The 14,134-nt window shown below is 34.0% G+C and overlaps 2 protein-coding genes and 1 pseudogene across 2 annotated transcripts; all 3 read right to left on the reverse strand.

Moving 5' to 3' along the window:
- Positions 1–58: 58 nt before the first annotated feature.
- On the reverse strand, positions 59–2,385 carry LOC129322916 (ATP-dependent RNA helicase eIF4A). Its single transcript, XM_054969377.1, has 7 exons — positions 2,186–2,385; positions 2,011–2,059; positions 1,767–1,904; positions 745–978; positions 517–556; positions 328–425; positions 59–76 (listed from the first exon to the last, which is right to left on the reverse strand). Exons 1-7 carry the CDS (start codon positions 2,239–2,241, stop codon positions 59–61), a joined length of 633 nt encoding a protein of 210 aa, XP_054825352.1. The 5' UTR covers positions 2,242–2,385.
- A 1,977-nt stretch (positions 2,386–4,362) lies between these two features.
- LOC129321980 (caltractin-like) lies at positions 4,363–6,664 on the reverse strand (annotated as a pseudogene).
- Positions 6,665–11,201: 4,537 nt separating this feature from the next.
- On the reverse strand, positions 11,202–13,800 carry LOC129321649 (heat shock factor protein HSF24). The gene is made up of 2 exons (XM_054967502.1): positions 13,068–13,800; positions 11,202–12,048 (listed from the first exon to the last, which is right to left on the reverse strand). Exons 1-2 carry the CDS (start codon positions 13,272–13,274, stop codon positions 11,356–11,358), a joined length of 900 nt encoding a protein of 299 aa, XP_054823477.1. The 5' UTR covers positions 13,275–13,800; the 3' UTR covers positions 11,202–11,355.
- Positions 13,801–14,134: the final 334 nt, after the last annotated feature.

Here is a 14,134-nt window from a genome sequence, read left to right on the forward strand (position 1 = left end):
TAAGTTTTTAAAAGGAGCGCAAAGTTCATACCTCAGCAGTTTCCTGCAAAGACAATGCTCACAAAATATCAAGAATCTGCAACATGTTTAGCATTTCTGCGTATAAGGCCAACTAGAAAACCAAGTCTTAAAAGACTAGAAAACATAGGACTAAACGTAAAAAATAAAACACTATCTTCTTAGTTGGTTTTCAACTTTCAGGTTTCCCAATTTAACAATTAAAATAAAATGGCCAATTTGGTAGAGCCGTAAAGGTTTATCCACATGTAGGAATGTCAACTCGTCTTGATGAACTCAAGCTAGTCAACCAAGACTTACTACACATACCTGCATGGGCATCTCTTGTATGCCAATACCACTGCTTTCTTCAATGCTTTTGAGAGTTACCACTTCACCACCAACGACCATATTGATGACAACTCCATCTGCACATTTTTGAGCAATTTTAGCAACCTACAGAAGTCCAAACTACCACTACACTTAACAAAAACTAAAGAATTTGGCGTTTCAAAGGACCAGCTGCCAAACAAGTTGCCATGCGCCTCATATATGTTTCCTGCAGGAAGCACAAAAATTTTAAGAGAAAATAAACGCAGAATCCATTGGAGAAAAAAACAATGTGATGTAAATACTCATAGAAATGACTTCCAATGCACACAAGCCACGTTCTTTCACGATGCAAAAGATGGCATGCAGCAATGATGGAAAAAGACAGACTACTACTCTTCAGAAAAAGGACCAAACCTTCTTTGTTGGCAGTTCATAGTTAATCAGAAGATGGCCAGATACTGGAGATTCCCCAGAAGCAAGGACAGGAAGACATGCATCGGTTACAACTATCATATGAGACCTTTGCTCATCTTTCCCATCCTCATCCTCATTTTCTGTTCCAACATGGTATACCTGGTTCCACCTTGCAGTCACTTGCTGAAATTTCTCTAAGATAAGAGCACGTTCTGCTTCAGCAAGGTCACTATACTGACATGCGCAAGTAAAAGAAAAGGATCATAAAGCAATGGATGGGCAAATATAATAGCGTTCAGTAACATAATGATCCAAAAATCTAGCATCTGCAAACAAGAACTGTAGCCCAAAGGGTCAACAAGGCATGCAGAATGGTGCCTCAAAAAACCTCAAAGAAAATATTGGTCAGTTGAAAACACAAGTCCCAGCAAACAAATGATATTCATAAAGCATACTAATAATCATCTGAAACATAGATAAAGAAAGCTAAACAACAATTAAGTTAAACTTCAGTTCACACCAACAACTCAGTTTTCATCATCAAATAAACGCATTTTACAAATAAAGGACTTCATATTTATTAAAATACTTGAGGGATAATCTTGTTGCAAAAATGAAACTAGTCCACTTAGTCCATAATTATATTGTGCAAACTAGGAAATTGGATACTGCACTGCAGATATAACCAGTAAGAAAGCGAATACAGTAAGCTGACACCCAAAATGAAATCCAACGTACGGCTGAGAAAATTCCAGGAACGGTCGTTTAACACTATTATCAAGGGTAACACAATAACCAGGAACAACAGCAATAAGAAGGTGCCAATTATATGCCACGAAAACAAGGGAGACTGAAGCCGTGATTACTCCAACAATATATGAACTGCTATTGTTTTTTCATCAACATTTAAAAAAAAAAAACCAATATTTGTCACCACCAACCGAAGTGGAGGCGGAGAATATTGTAATGATGAATTCCCCAAATAAAATCTCAACAAAAAAATAAAAATAAATAAACATTACCAAGACTGACAAAGATATAAAGGGGAGGCTGGAAAAGGTGGAGCAGACAGAGTCAAGCTCATCGCGAGTACTGCAACAGACTACAATGGGCAGGCGTGGACGCCGGCCCACCAAACCCAGCAAATCCTTCAAAGTTTCCTGAAAGATCGTTCTATTGTCTTATACGTAGTGTTTTCAATTGAAAGGGGAAAACTTGTATGGTTTTACGAAACTAAAATGACGGGGAGGAGATAAGGAGAGAAACCATCTTGAACTGTAGCCTATCTACTGCAAGATAAAAATGGCGCGACTGGCTGAAAGGAAAAAGAAAGCTTTAGTTTTCAGGATAATTGTAGGAGAAACCTATAATTGCAATAATTGACCAGAGCAGAAGAAACAAGGAAGCACAAGAGAGGGCAAAGTAGGAGAATCGATGGAACCTGGAATGGCTATTCTGAAGGGGTGGAACCGGAGCTTCAACAGCGTCCATGGCCATCGTCTCCAAGCAGACGATCCGGCGAAACAATGTGCCGACGTCCTTATCGCGCGATCTATGTCCAAAACAATTGTCACACAACGAATTGCAAAATTAACAAGAGAAGTAGGATTATCTTATGGCAATTCCGTAATTGTAAGAAACTGAAATTCAATTTATTTATCGATTCATCCACGGAGACGGCACAGGCCGTGTATAGTGCCCCCCGTCCATTTTATTAATCACCATTTGAAGAAATAAAGCGAATCACTTCATAAATTATGAGATTGATAATAAAATAAAATATTTAAATTATTTTTTAAAAGTAAGAGAGAAAGAAATAAAAAATAATATTATATAATTTATTTACTTTTTGAGTATTATGTTTATAATTTTATTAAATTTTATTTTTTTATATTTTTATTATTGTATTGATTGAGGAGTTGATAAAAATAATTTATAAATAACATCAAAAATTATGATTGAAGTTTTTTTAAAAAATTGAAAAAGAAAACGAAATAAGCATTTAAGTTAAAAATAATAGAAGGATTGTAGCAGCCAATCAGCCAGGGAAAAACGAATAAAACACTAGTGTATAACAATTTGTTATATCTGTTTAAATTGATGGTTTATAATTTTTAAAATATCAAAAAAATATCCATCTTTCTTCGTTGCATACACAATTCTAAAAAGAACAATTCTAATAATTTGTTGGGAACAATTCTAGAGACAAATTGGACCAACTAGTAGTCCATTGAAACCAAACCGAATCAAACACACCTATCATTTAAAAATAAAAACATTTTTTGAAGAATTAAATGTTAAAAAATATAAAACATTTTTATTCTTTTAAAGCATAATCATTATCTTTTTTTTTTAGTGCCACTATTAATGCTGACTTTATATTTATTGTTGAGTGTTTAATAGGAATAAATATGGAAAGATAGAATTAGTTTGAAGTAGGTAATTACTTTATCGGAGGGTGAGATTCGACTAAAATGCCTTACACTTTTGAACGGATAGAGTAATTGGTTTTTGTAAAAATTGATTTGGTTCGATTTTATTTTCAATTTGCTTGAGGTCTGAATCATGCTTCAATACATTTATTTAATTTTTTTTAATTTTTTTATCTTCATAATGTATTGTATTCGTATTATCTTAGATTTCTTTTGAATTGATGTATGGATCAGTAGCTCTTTTATTTATGGAATCCTTATTTACCTCATGCTTCATTTTAATCATATTTATGGAAGGTTCTTGATTAATCTCATATCTTATACATACATATTCATTTTTTTTTATTTTATTTTTATTTTATTTTTTTATTTTCTTGCTTGGTCTCAAATGAATCAAGGATAAAAAGGTATATTCATAATATATCAACCTTTTCATCTCATCTCTTCATTTTGTTGTCCTTATGTGTATCTTCATAATCTCATTAGTTTCCCCGTGCCGCCCAATATATATATAATTCAAATTAATTTATGATTTCCGACAATAAAAAATAAAAATAATGATTGTGATCATCTACATGATTATATTATATGCACTATTTGAATTTTCATGAAGAAAACTTATTACCTAATAACAAATAGCAAACATGCAAATATCTCAAGTTTGAACATCCAAATATTATGCTATTTAATATTAATCCTTATATTTATATATGTATTCAAAATATAAGATTCATCTCTCAAGTTATTATGACTTCCACTTAAACTATACCAACTATTTATTATCCAAAAAAAATTGATATATATTTAATTTTAACTTGTCCTGGAACAAAAGAGACATATATATGTTTGAAATTATTTAAAAAAAAAAAAGATGTTGGGTTAAGGGAAATTCTGCTTGTACTTCTAAAAACTAAAACGCTAATAATTGTTGGGATTAGATAAATATTTTATAAATAGGTACTATTTTTTTTTATCAAGTTTAGGTTCGATTTTTAAAGCTCAAAACTGAAAGATGAGCCAAATCAATGGATTTCTATATCATAAAAATCAAAGTAGACTTCATTGATGGTCGTTCCTTTCAATTTGATTTGGTCCTTTCCATTTGAGTCCGTTTTAAATACCCTCAGAATCAGTTAAGAACTCAAAATCAAGTTGGTTGAATCCATCTAATCCCTGGACTTGCAGATACAGAACCATATAGTAAATTCATTACATAAACAAGTACATTCAATCTTCAGTTGCATCACGATGACTAGGTGATAACTTGTACAATGGTAGTATTTGCTGAAAAGCTAAAAATAGAGGGGGCCATCGTTACTTATTCTTATTCACAGGTAAAATACGATCACAATGGTCTCCAACATTTTGCGGCTTCTGTTCGATATTGATTATCTATTGTTCTAAGCTTTAATTACTGATATAATAATTTTACAACTTTTACGCGGCAGGCCGCTTGGATATTATTAGTAACCATAGCTAGTTCTCTTCATCATCCTGATGAACTCCTCTTCACTCACCTCCCCATCGCCTGCACATTTTAACCCAAAATACCTCGTATCACTGACATACAAAGAGAGTATTAAAATGATCGGAAAAACATATACAATAACTTTACCATTTAAATATTTTAAAAAAGAAAGGAAAGAAAGAAAGAAAAATACAAAAGAAGGAAAGGAAGCCAATCAAAAGAAACAATCCTGACAAACATCGAGAAGGCCAGGAAATCACTGGTGCAATGATAACCATTAGCTTTAAGATTACGATTATTGTTGTTCCTTGATCATATTATGAACACTTCCGCCATACTTTGCCACTACTCACCAGGGTGTCTCCCAAATATTTCGCTTAAAAAAAAAAAAAGCAGTAATGGTAAAGCAGAACCCAGCACGTACACACGATAAATCATGAAAATATATGCATTTATTTTCAACGCAGAAACAATCAGAGCAACACGAAGGCATTTGTTAATAAGACCTATTTAACACCCAGGCCAAAAGAATGACCCATTTAACCGCAAAGACCAACTTGAGCAATGAAATGACACATTAACGTCACTAATCTAAGAAAATTGCATCGCCTATTTATATTACATAAATCATCAATATTATATCTCAGTCTTATTCGCCAATGAAAACACATGTGCAGTTGGATGAGGATAGTTGACCTTCTATAATTTGAAATTTTAATCATGTTATTATATATATGATATGGAAAACTTACGATCAAGGTCTGCTTCCTCAATCATATCCTGAATATCTCTAGTAGTAAAACTTTCACCTAGCTCTTGTGCAATGTTCTGAATGTCTGCTGTAGATATCTTCCCCTGCATGGACACTAAATGAGGGGTCAAAAAAGTGGAGGAGGAGGAGAAAAATCCATAGAGATCATGCGTACAAAGCAAAGAACTTCACATTTCCATCTTTATCAATAATCTGGAAAGCTTTCATGAGCTCTTCCCTCGTGTCCCTTTCTCCAATTTTGGCTGTCATCATGTACTCGAACTCTTCATATTCAATTGCTCCACTGCCATCCTTGTCCACATCTGCTATCATTTGATTTTGCTGGAATGACACAGGGATCAACTTAGAGATGCACACAAAATTCTTAAAAGAAGAAGAAGAAGAAGAAGAAGAACGCCATCCAAGATCCAAAAATACTAAAAAAAGATATACACAAACCATTGACACCATTCAGGCAAAACACACACCACCACCAATCATATTACCATAGACATCATAAAACTAGATTACATCATATTCATAAGCAACAATTTGGGAGACCATAGCTCTGATTAAGTGGAACAGCTGACAATGCCAAAAGTATGAAAGAGAGCAGGGTGAGATAGGCATCACAGGAATGATAGAGAAGGACATAGATGCCTCTTTTCCTCATTACAAAGGCCAAAAACTCATTCCCTTGGCCACAGCCTCGTAACGAGCAAATCATTGAATGCACCATCCCATCATAATTAACAAACACCACACACGGAGTTCAATGAATGTAGTGGATATAGATTACCTCTTCTGTCATCACAAAACCAAGGGCCCTGTCAAAATAAGATGTATGTTATGGGCATTACACGGCTGGTTGTGATGACAACGCTTTAGAGTCTTGAATAAGAATCATACCTCATGGCAACCTGCAGTTCCTTGGCATCAATGGTCCCTAAAAATCATCAAAAAATGTCATAAAAAATATTCGAAAATCAAAAGAAACTCAATTTTGATATTCGAAGCATACAAACCTGAGCCATCCGTGTCAAATAGATCAAATGCTTCCTAATCTCCTGCTTCTTCTGTTGGTTCAACCCAATGGCGTCCTCTAGGTTTCTGAAATCTCTTAGATTCCCCTCTATATATTGGGCCCTGATACAGAATTCCATTTAGTTAGCAAATAAATAATGATTACTCAAAATTGATTCTCTTTCCTTAATCAAATATGCCTCGGCCAAAGAGGCATCTTCTTACACAGGTCCCTGAGGACGTCATACTTCGGTAACATTCCCCTATGATGTTAGAGATGCCACCATCTTTAAACCTGCTATTCTTTAATTTTATTTTTAAGAATTGATGCAAGGCCAATTAGTTCGCCCCGCAATTGCATTGCAAAGGGTCAGTGGGATGAAGAACATCGTTAAAACTCCCATTTGATCGGTCTTTTTTTTTTTTTCCACCACACTTAATTTCCCTTGTTTAACCTTCTCAACAACTATATTTTGTTTAAACATTCCCATTTCACAAATGCTTATAGAATTAATAAATTGATAATGAATAAGTTTTAATACCAACCCTGCTAGGCTTATCTCCAATCAATCATCTTCGCAACGGACAGATTAGATTATCTAGCAACTAAAGAACAGACAGTTTACCCCCCAAAAAAGGGTAAAAACATCATTTTCAGGACAAGCCACGGGTTCAACCAAATTTCATTAAGCAGGACGGAAGCCGCCTGAATTCAAAAGGTGTTAACTCACCAGAGAGGAGGAGGGACACTTACCATCCTCGACTAAAAGTTTCCCCGTTGTAGACTTCGAAGAAAGAGAACGACCTAGACAAGATGATCGGAGCGCCTGCTTTCCCAAAAAATCAGATGCGCTTCGTGCGGGGAAACTAAATAGTATTTCTTAATTATTTTTTTTATTTTTATGAGTCGATATTTTAAAGTAAAAATTTGAAGACTTTCTAAAAACTAAATTTAATTAAAAATTATTAGATAAATTTTTTATTTTTAATATCTTTATGATTCATTTTTAAATTTGATGAGTGAGATAATTTTGATGAGTTTAGAATTTTTTAGGTGATGAACTTATTTTTTGATTAATAAAATATAGAAGCTTTGATTTTTACAAGTGTCATCTAAAAGGAAAATATATTGATGTTGTACGTATTAATAGACACCAAACAAGAGAAAATTTTATATACATTGGATTGAATCATGTTATTTATAATCTGTTAAAAAAATATAACATTAAGATAATAATAAATATAATTCTAAACAGTAAATAACTATGTATGATTATAATAGAAATATAATAACAATTATGTTTTCCTTTGATATTATGTTTTTGATGTGTTTTATAATTTTTATGTGTGTGTGTGCATGTAGCACAAGATTGCAGACATGTAGTCCCTTCAATTCTATTATAATGCGCCTTTTAGAGAGTTTATTTAGTCTTATTTATAAGTTATGATACATCTTTTTAGGTCATATTTGAAATGTATTTTTAAAATTGTCCTTCACGAGAGAGAGAAAATAACATGACATCACTTTTGAATCTTATATATGATACATTTAAAATTTTACACACTTTTATTTCTTATATTTTTTTTACATTAATATTGATGAGATTGATAGAAATAACTTAGAAATAGAACGAGGGAGTATACTATTGTGTTTCTTTAATGAGTCATGCAGTATCCCTTTGTTAAAGTGTTTTAAAAAGAAATCTTGAAAATCTGCCAAAAGCCAGGGTTCATGCTTTTTGTCCCCTTCAGTTCTTTCTTAACTATTCTTTTGGTCTCTTGTGTTGCGATTATGTATTGATAACGGCGAAAGTCATTATAGTTAGCGACCACCTAATAGGTACACATCTTTATAAGTAGTAGAAGCTAGAAGATGAGCCAAATAATGAGATAGATATATAAATATCACAATCATACAAAAATGAGATAAAAGTCTTAAATTCATTCGAAGGAGAAATCAACCGCGACATATTTAAGTTGAAATCAAATGATGGTACTGCTAGTCTTATTGTAATATCATTTTTTTACAAATTTGGAATGTGATTTTCTTGCATAAACTGCAATCATTTACCTAATGACAATAAATTTGCAACATAGTTTGCAACAATGAAATTTAATTTCTTGAAAAAATTCAACACATAAAGATGGACAAATCAATTTGAAGCTAGTCATTAAATAAATGATTAAAATTTACCAGAATATTTGCAATTTATTTACAAAAAAATTAATATAATATTTTTAATAGATATTTTCAATTTAATCATTAAATTTAAATTAATTAAAATTTAATTTTAGGTATAATATTATTGAAATTTATTTAAAAAAATTGACATAATTGAAAATGTGTTTAAAACTTTAATGAAAAGGAATTAAAAATAAAAAAGACAGAAAATGGAAAAATAATATATTCATATACCAATAATTATTTGCAATCCAAGTTAAGGCAATTTAGTTCCAATCATTTTGACGTAATTAAAATCAAATAATACATTCGTCATGGATTGATTATTCAAGAATTTTGCAAATTGAATTAGCTTCATAATGAATAGATTTAAATTCAAAATTAGAATTTAAATTTAAGGAGGAAAAATAATATGTTCACAGTTATATAATTGCATGTGATACTAGAATGTAATTGATTTCCAATAGCTTTTGTTCATGTTTAGATATTGATTAGAATCAATTATTTAGATCTAAATCATGGTTTTGGTTAAAAAAAAACCCAAATACTTTCATTTTTTCGTAATCAATTACTTGAAGCAAAACTTCATTTTGCCTTAAGCTCTGAGAGGCAGCTTATCAATTTCAATTTTTTTGATTAACTCCACTTACAATGTGTCAAATTTTTTAGTTGCCAATCACACGCACATACTCGCGTGTCGGATTTAACATGATACTAAATTGATGACTCGTTAATAATAAAGTTTTTATCCTTTAATCATAATTAAGATGGATTCAAATATTTCATTTCTATTTAAAATGTATTTATGACATTCATCAAATGATATTTATATATACTCATTACCTTCAAAAAGTTTATACGTATAAAAATCTACAGTGATGCAATGAATTTGTTAATTATTATAATAGATGCTATATTTAATTTGATTTGAAATACCACCTTTCAATTAGATACTCCCTCTATTTCAAAAATATAAAGCATTTTTAACTAAATTTTACCTCCAATAAAGTAGTTACCTAATTTTCAACTAATCCTATCTTTTTATATTTACCTCTATTAAACACCTACAATAAATATAAAGTCATTTATCAATAAGGACACTTAAAAAAAAGTAATAATTACACCTCAAAAGATTAAAAATATTTTATATTTTTTAACATCCATTACTTAAAAAATGTTTTACATTTTTTAATGGAAGGAGTATGATTTTTTGAACCTAAGAAAATTTCCCTCTACCTATTGATTATAATTAATACCAGTTATTGATATCAATTAAAGAAGAGTCAAACCAACAATTTTTTCCTTTTGAAAATAAGAGAGCCAAAATTAGCATTATTATAAACATTATTCTAGTAAATGTACAAAATAAGTAATTTATTCATTCACGGTGGCTTAACTTGAGAAATTCATGGAGAGCACAGCATAAATGCATAACATTTCAGCAATTTTAATTATACACCTTTTGTGATGCGCGAGATGTGTTCAATTTTAATACAAATTAATAGTACATAATTATTAATATATTGTACAATATTTTAATTGCGGCTCGCTGATTCAATAATGAGTTTCGTTGTTGCTGGCTGGTTTAATTGAGCATGTTGATGAGTACTTTGCATTAATTAGTTATCACTTGTTATGGGTGAGGGAGCCAGACAGCAGGCCTAAAAGACCAAAAGGAACGGGTGTGATAATAATAATCAGCCCAAAAAGCAATGTTCATGCTCTTTACATTGTTATATATAAGATATTTTTAATTAAATTTTAGGTATCAATAAAATTTTATTATTTAATTAAACTCATATAAAAATATAATAATTTTTTAATTTTATCTCTAATAAATCATAATTAATGTCATAATGATGGTAGGAAAGCATACGTTTAATGATTTATTTTATTTTTCAAAACAAGAGTAAAATTATTTAATTATTCAAAAAATTATTGTCACCTCTTATATTTAAAAAAAATAAACTTTTAAAAAATATCTTATATATTAAAATGAAAAGAGTATCATATTTACGGCCCCTTGCAAATAGTTCAGCGATTTGGAATTCCAAAAACCAAAACGAACCTCGGTCATTCTTATTACTTGGAAGGAAGTGGTTGAGGTGCTATAGTATTAATTTAGAACCAACATCAGAGTATGAGCTTGTCAGTTTTGACGTTAGTGGTGCTACATGGCTCCGATTGTGATATCACAACTCTTCTTTCAACATTCAAATCTTCATCCAAGATACGGTTCTTTTAGTTCTGGACTTGGTACGAAAAATAGACAAAAAGGCCATAGTGTGGAGATTGGTGAGAAATAGTAGCGGCCTTTGGCGTGGATGGTCTGTTCAGCTAAGGGCGTAGGGCGTGTCGCGACTTTCAAAGATTGCTGTGGTTAAAATATGTACTTAATGGGTTTAAGATGCTATCTCCTCTCGTATTGAGAACACATCAGAATATACTAAATTCATACATTATTATCTACACGCAAGCCTTTACCACTCAAGTACCATAGCGAATGAGAGACCCCCTGTGACCTCCATTTCTACTGCACTATCTGGCAATCGTAAATCCTTGACAGATTATTCAAATTGACAATCGTAAATCCTTGACAGATTATTTTAAATGCCTTGGCATCTACGGCAGGGGATATTAATCATATCACCTCAAAATTTAGAGGTGAACAAATTAAACCAGGTAGAAATTGAAATTATGCAGCAGTTGAGGGTGAAGCCTGTGACCTTCTTGGCAACACCCACTAAACTCGGTGTTAATTCTGTGATATTGTCGACAGAAAGAAAGAGAACTTGAGTTGAGGAGCAGAGCAGAGAGGTGATTCATCAGTTGCAGACCTCTTGCTGCTCTCCATCATCACGGGGGAAACAAAGTCAACAGTCTTGAGCTGCTTATTAGAAATAGAGCCACTGCAAGCCATCTGGTCTTCGCGGCCTCTCTTGGGGTTGGAGGCGCTGCTTCTGCTAACGTCCAACCTAACTCCAAAGAGTTTCAAGCTTTCCCCACCAGACCCCTCCCCTTCACCTACCGCGTTTTCGTCGTCATCTTCGTCTCCGTGTTTGCGACTGGACCCACTACTTCCTTGCCGCATGATCCGATGGATCTGATCCGGCCCCATCTTCACGTGCTCCTTCAGAAAACTTATCAGCTCCTCGCACTGCTTCTTCGCCTGCGCCAGCTCCCAGCTCAGTATCTCGTTATCCTTCCTCAATTTCTCGTTCTCCCCCGATAAATTCGCCATTTGAGAACTCTCCACGGTCCCCAGATTCTTCGAATCTGGAGACGAGGTCGAGGTCGATCCCATGTCGTCCCCGCCGGAGTTGGAAGTGGCGGGCGCCGATTGGATCACGGGTTTCCGACGTTTGATCTCCGCCAACAGTTCCTTCTGTCCTCGTTTGAAATATTCGTTGGCGAATTCCCATTTGTCAGGAACGATCTTCCGGAATCCCTGGAAAGCACCCCAGTTTATAATTAGCTGCCAATAATGAACGGTAATTGAAATTTCTCGTCACTCGGGCATGAAACCTGAGCCGTAAATGTCCAGACGATGCGGCCCTACATGTGCCAGTTCACCGTGTTCAATGCACAGTGGGCAAACAGACGGCACAACTACCGTTAACGTCCGGGCATCTAGCTATCTATTAATTAATCGAGTTTCCCGTCTCTCGAAGGCAACGATATGTGAATAGATGGATTTTCATTCACAAGTTAGATAATTTGGTTTGTTTCAATTATAAAAATTCATTTAATTTGAGATACTATCAAGTAGTAAGCGTTATTCTGTTGGCAAAAGATATTCAAGATTTCACAATATGCTGCTAATTACGTTGTATGTTCATTAATCATTACTCTATTTACGCTTTTGTAAACATCTTTTACGGAAAGTTAAGATTCTGGGAGAAAATCGTCAGGGAAAATTTTTTTTGACGTAACGCACATTTAGGCTTCTGTCTGGAAAGATAAAATAATTTTGCACTGATAGGCCACCTAACCCGAATGCCATGACATTGCTTGCCATCAAATCCTATGTACTCTTGCCCTCTCTCTCTTTGACCGGCATAATGCATATGCAATATTTTCCTATTTCCGGTGCCAGGAAAGCCGAAGGCGCATACCCACTGCCCGGAGGAGAGAGAACCCAATTTATTAATTTCACCAAATCATTTCTCAAGTTAAACCAACATGGCATGCATTTTGAAGGCACGTGGATATCGCTTTTGGTTTTAAGATGACACCATGGATTCCTAACTCCGAAACTCATCAATTTTATTCCCGTCTCTGAATAAATTAAGATAACATTAATCTCTCATCACTGATGGATCTTGTGTTTGTCGAGAAAGTTAATTGGAAACTCAAACGCAGAGCAAGAGATTTCAAGCCGGAAAATCAAAAGGCTATATCAAAGAGTAAATAAGCGACGAACTGAAAAATGAGGAGACACCGGAGAAAAAGGGCCGGGGAACATACATAGGTATTCAGCTGGCGCACGAAGCTTGAAAAGTTGTTGTGCTTGAAGTAGTTGGGAAGCAAATCCTTGGCAAAATCCGCATGCTTCCACACCACGAACGTGTTCCCACTTTCACCCCATGATACGACGTCGTCGGTGGCCGGATCATCCACCAACTGGTACGTCTTCGTCAGAAACGGCGTCGGCACCGTTCTCTGCGACGACATTTCTCCCGATCTGTCGCCTCTCCCTTCACTTCACCCACGTCTATTATCTACTCTTAATTAACTTGATAATGAAATAAAACAAAGAAAGAAAAGGCAGCCACGCAGAGAGAGAGAGAGAGATCCAGTATATGTATGCGCTGCTAGTATGCCTTCCCTTGGGAGGAACAACTAAAAAGAAGAAGAGCGGTCAAGAACTCCCAGCCCCAGCAATAAAAGCCAGAAAAGAAGAAACGAGATTGAAGTGGGCGACGATCGGAATCCATGGATCCAAAAGGATCAGGCGTTGTTCAGATTGGGTCACAAGTATCATGACCGGACTCTTGCATAACTGAAACAGAAACAACCCTGGTGCTGTAGTAAGTGGTGCTGGGCGCCACCCTCTTCTTCTAATATAGAATGTCCGTACCACCCCCCGAGGAAGAGAGCGTGTCGTGGGTTCTAGAAATTTGGAGAAGCACGATCATCTCCAATTCTCCATACGCAACCCACGCAATTCGAATTGGCCCCCACTGGCCTGGCCCCCCAACTTTAGTTTAATTTTCAAAAGCCATGGCAGAGATGGAAAGAATACGAGACTCTTTCAAAGAAAATCACACGCTTTATTCGACGAAGCTTCTATTACATTTCTACGTGGAAAGGGGCGCCTAATTTATTTGGTTTTTCCTAATCAAGAGGGCGGGACTTCTATACTATTTTATATATAAAAAAAAAGGATTGATGTAGAGTGTTAGGAATAAAAATCAAACTTAAAAATTTATCCATTTAAATTCATTTATATAAAAATTTAAATTTAAAAAAATTAAGAAAATTAAACTTTTAAGTCTAATCTTGAAAATACGGACTCATGCAATCTTTTAGAC

Source organism: Prosopis cineraria, unplaced genomic scaffold (assembly GCF_029017545.1).
Source record: "Prosopis cineraria cultivar Desert tree isolate PC_DT_omini unplaced genomic scaffold, ASM2901754v1 PC10, whole genome shotgun sequence".
NCBI lineage: Eukaryota > Viridiplantae > Streptophyta > Magnoliopsida > Fabales > Fabaceae > Prosopis > Prosopis cineraria.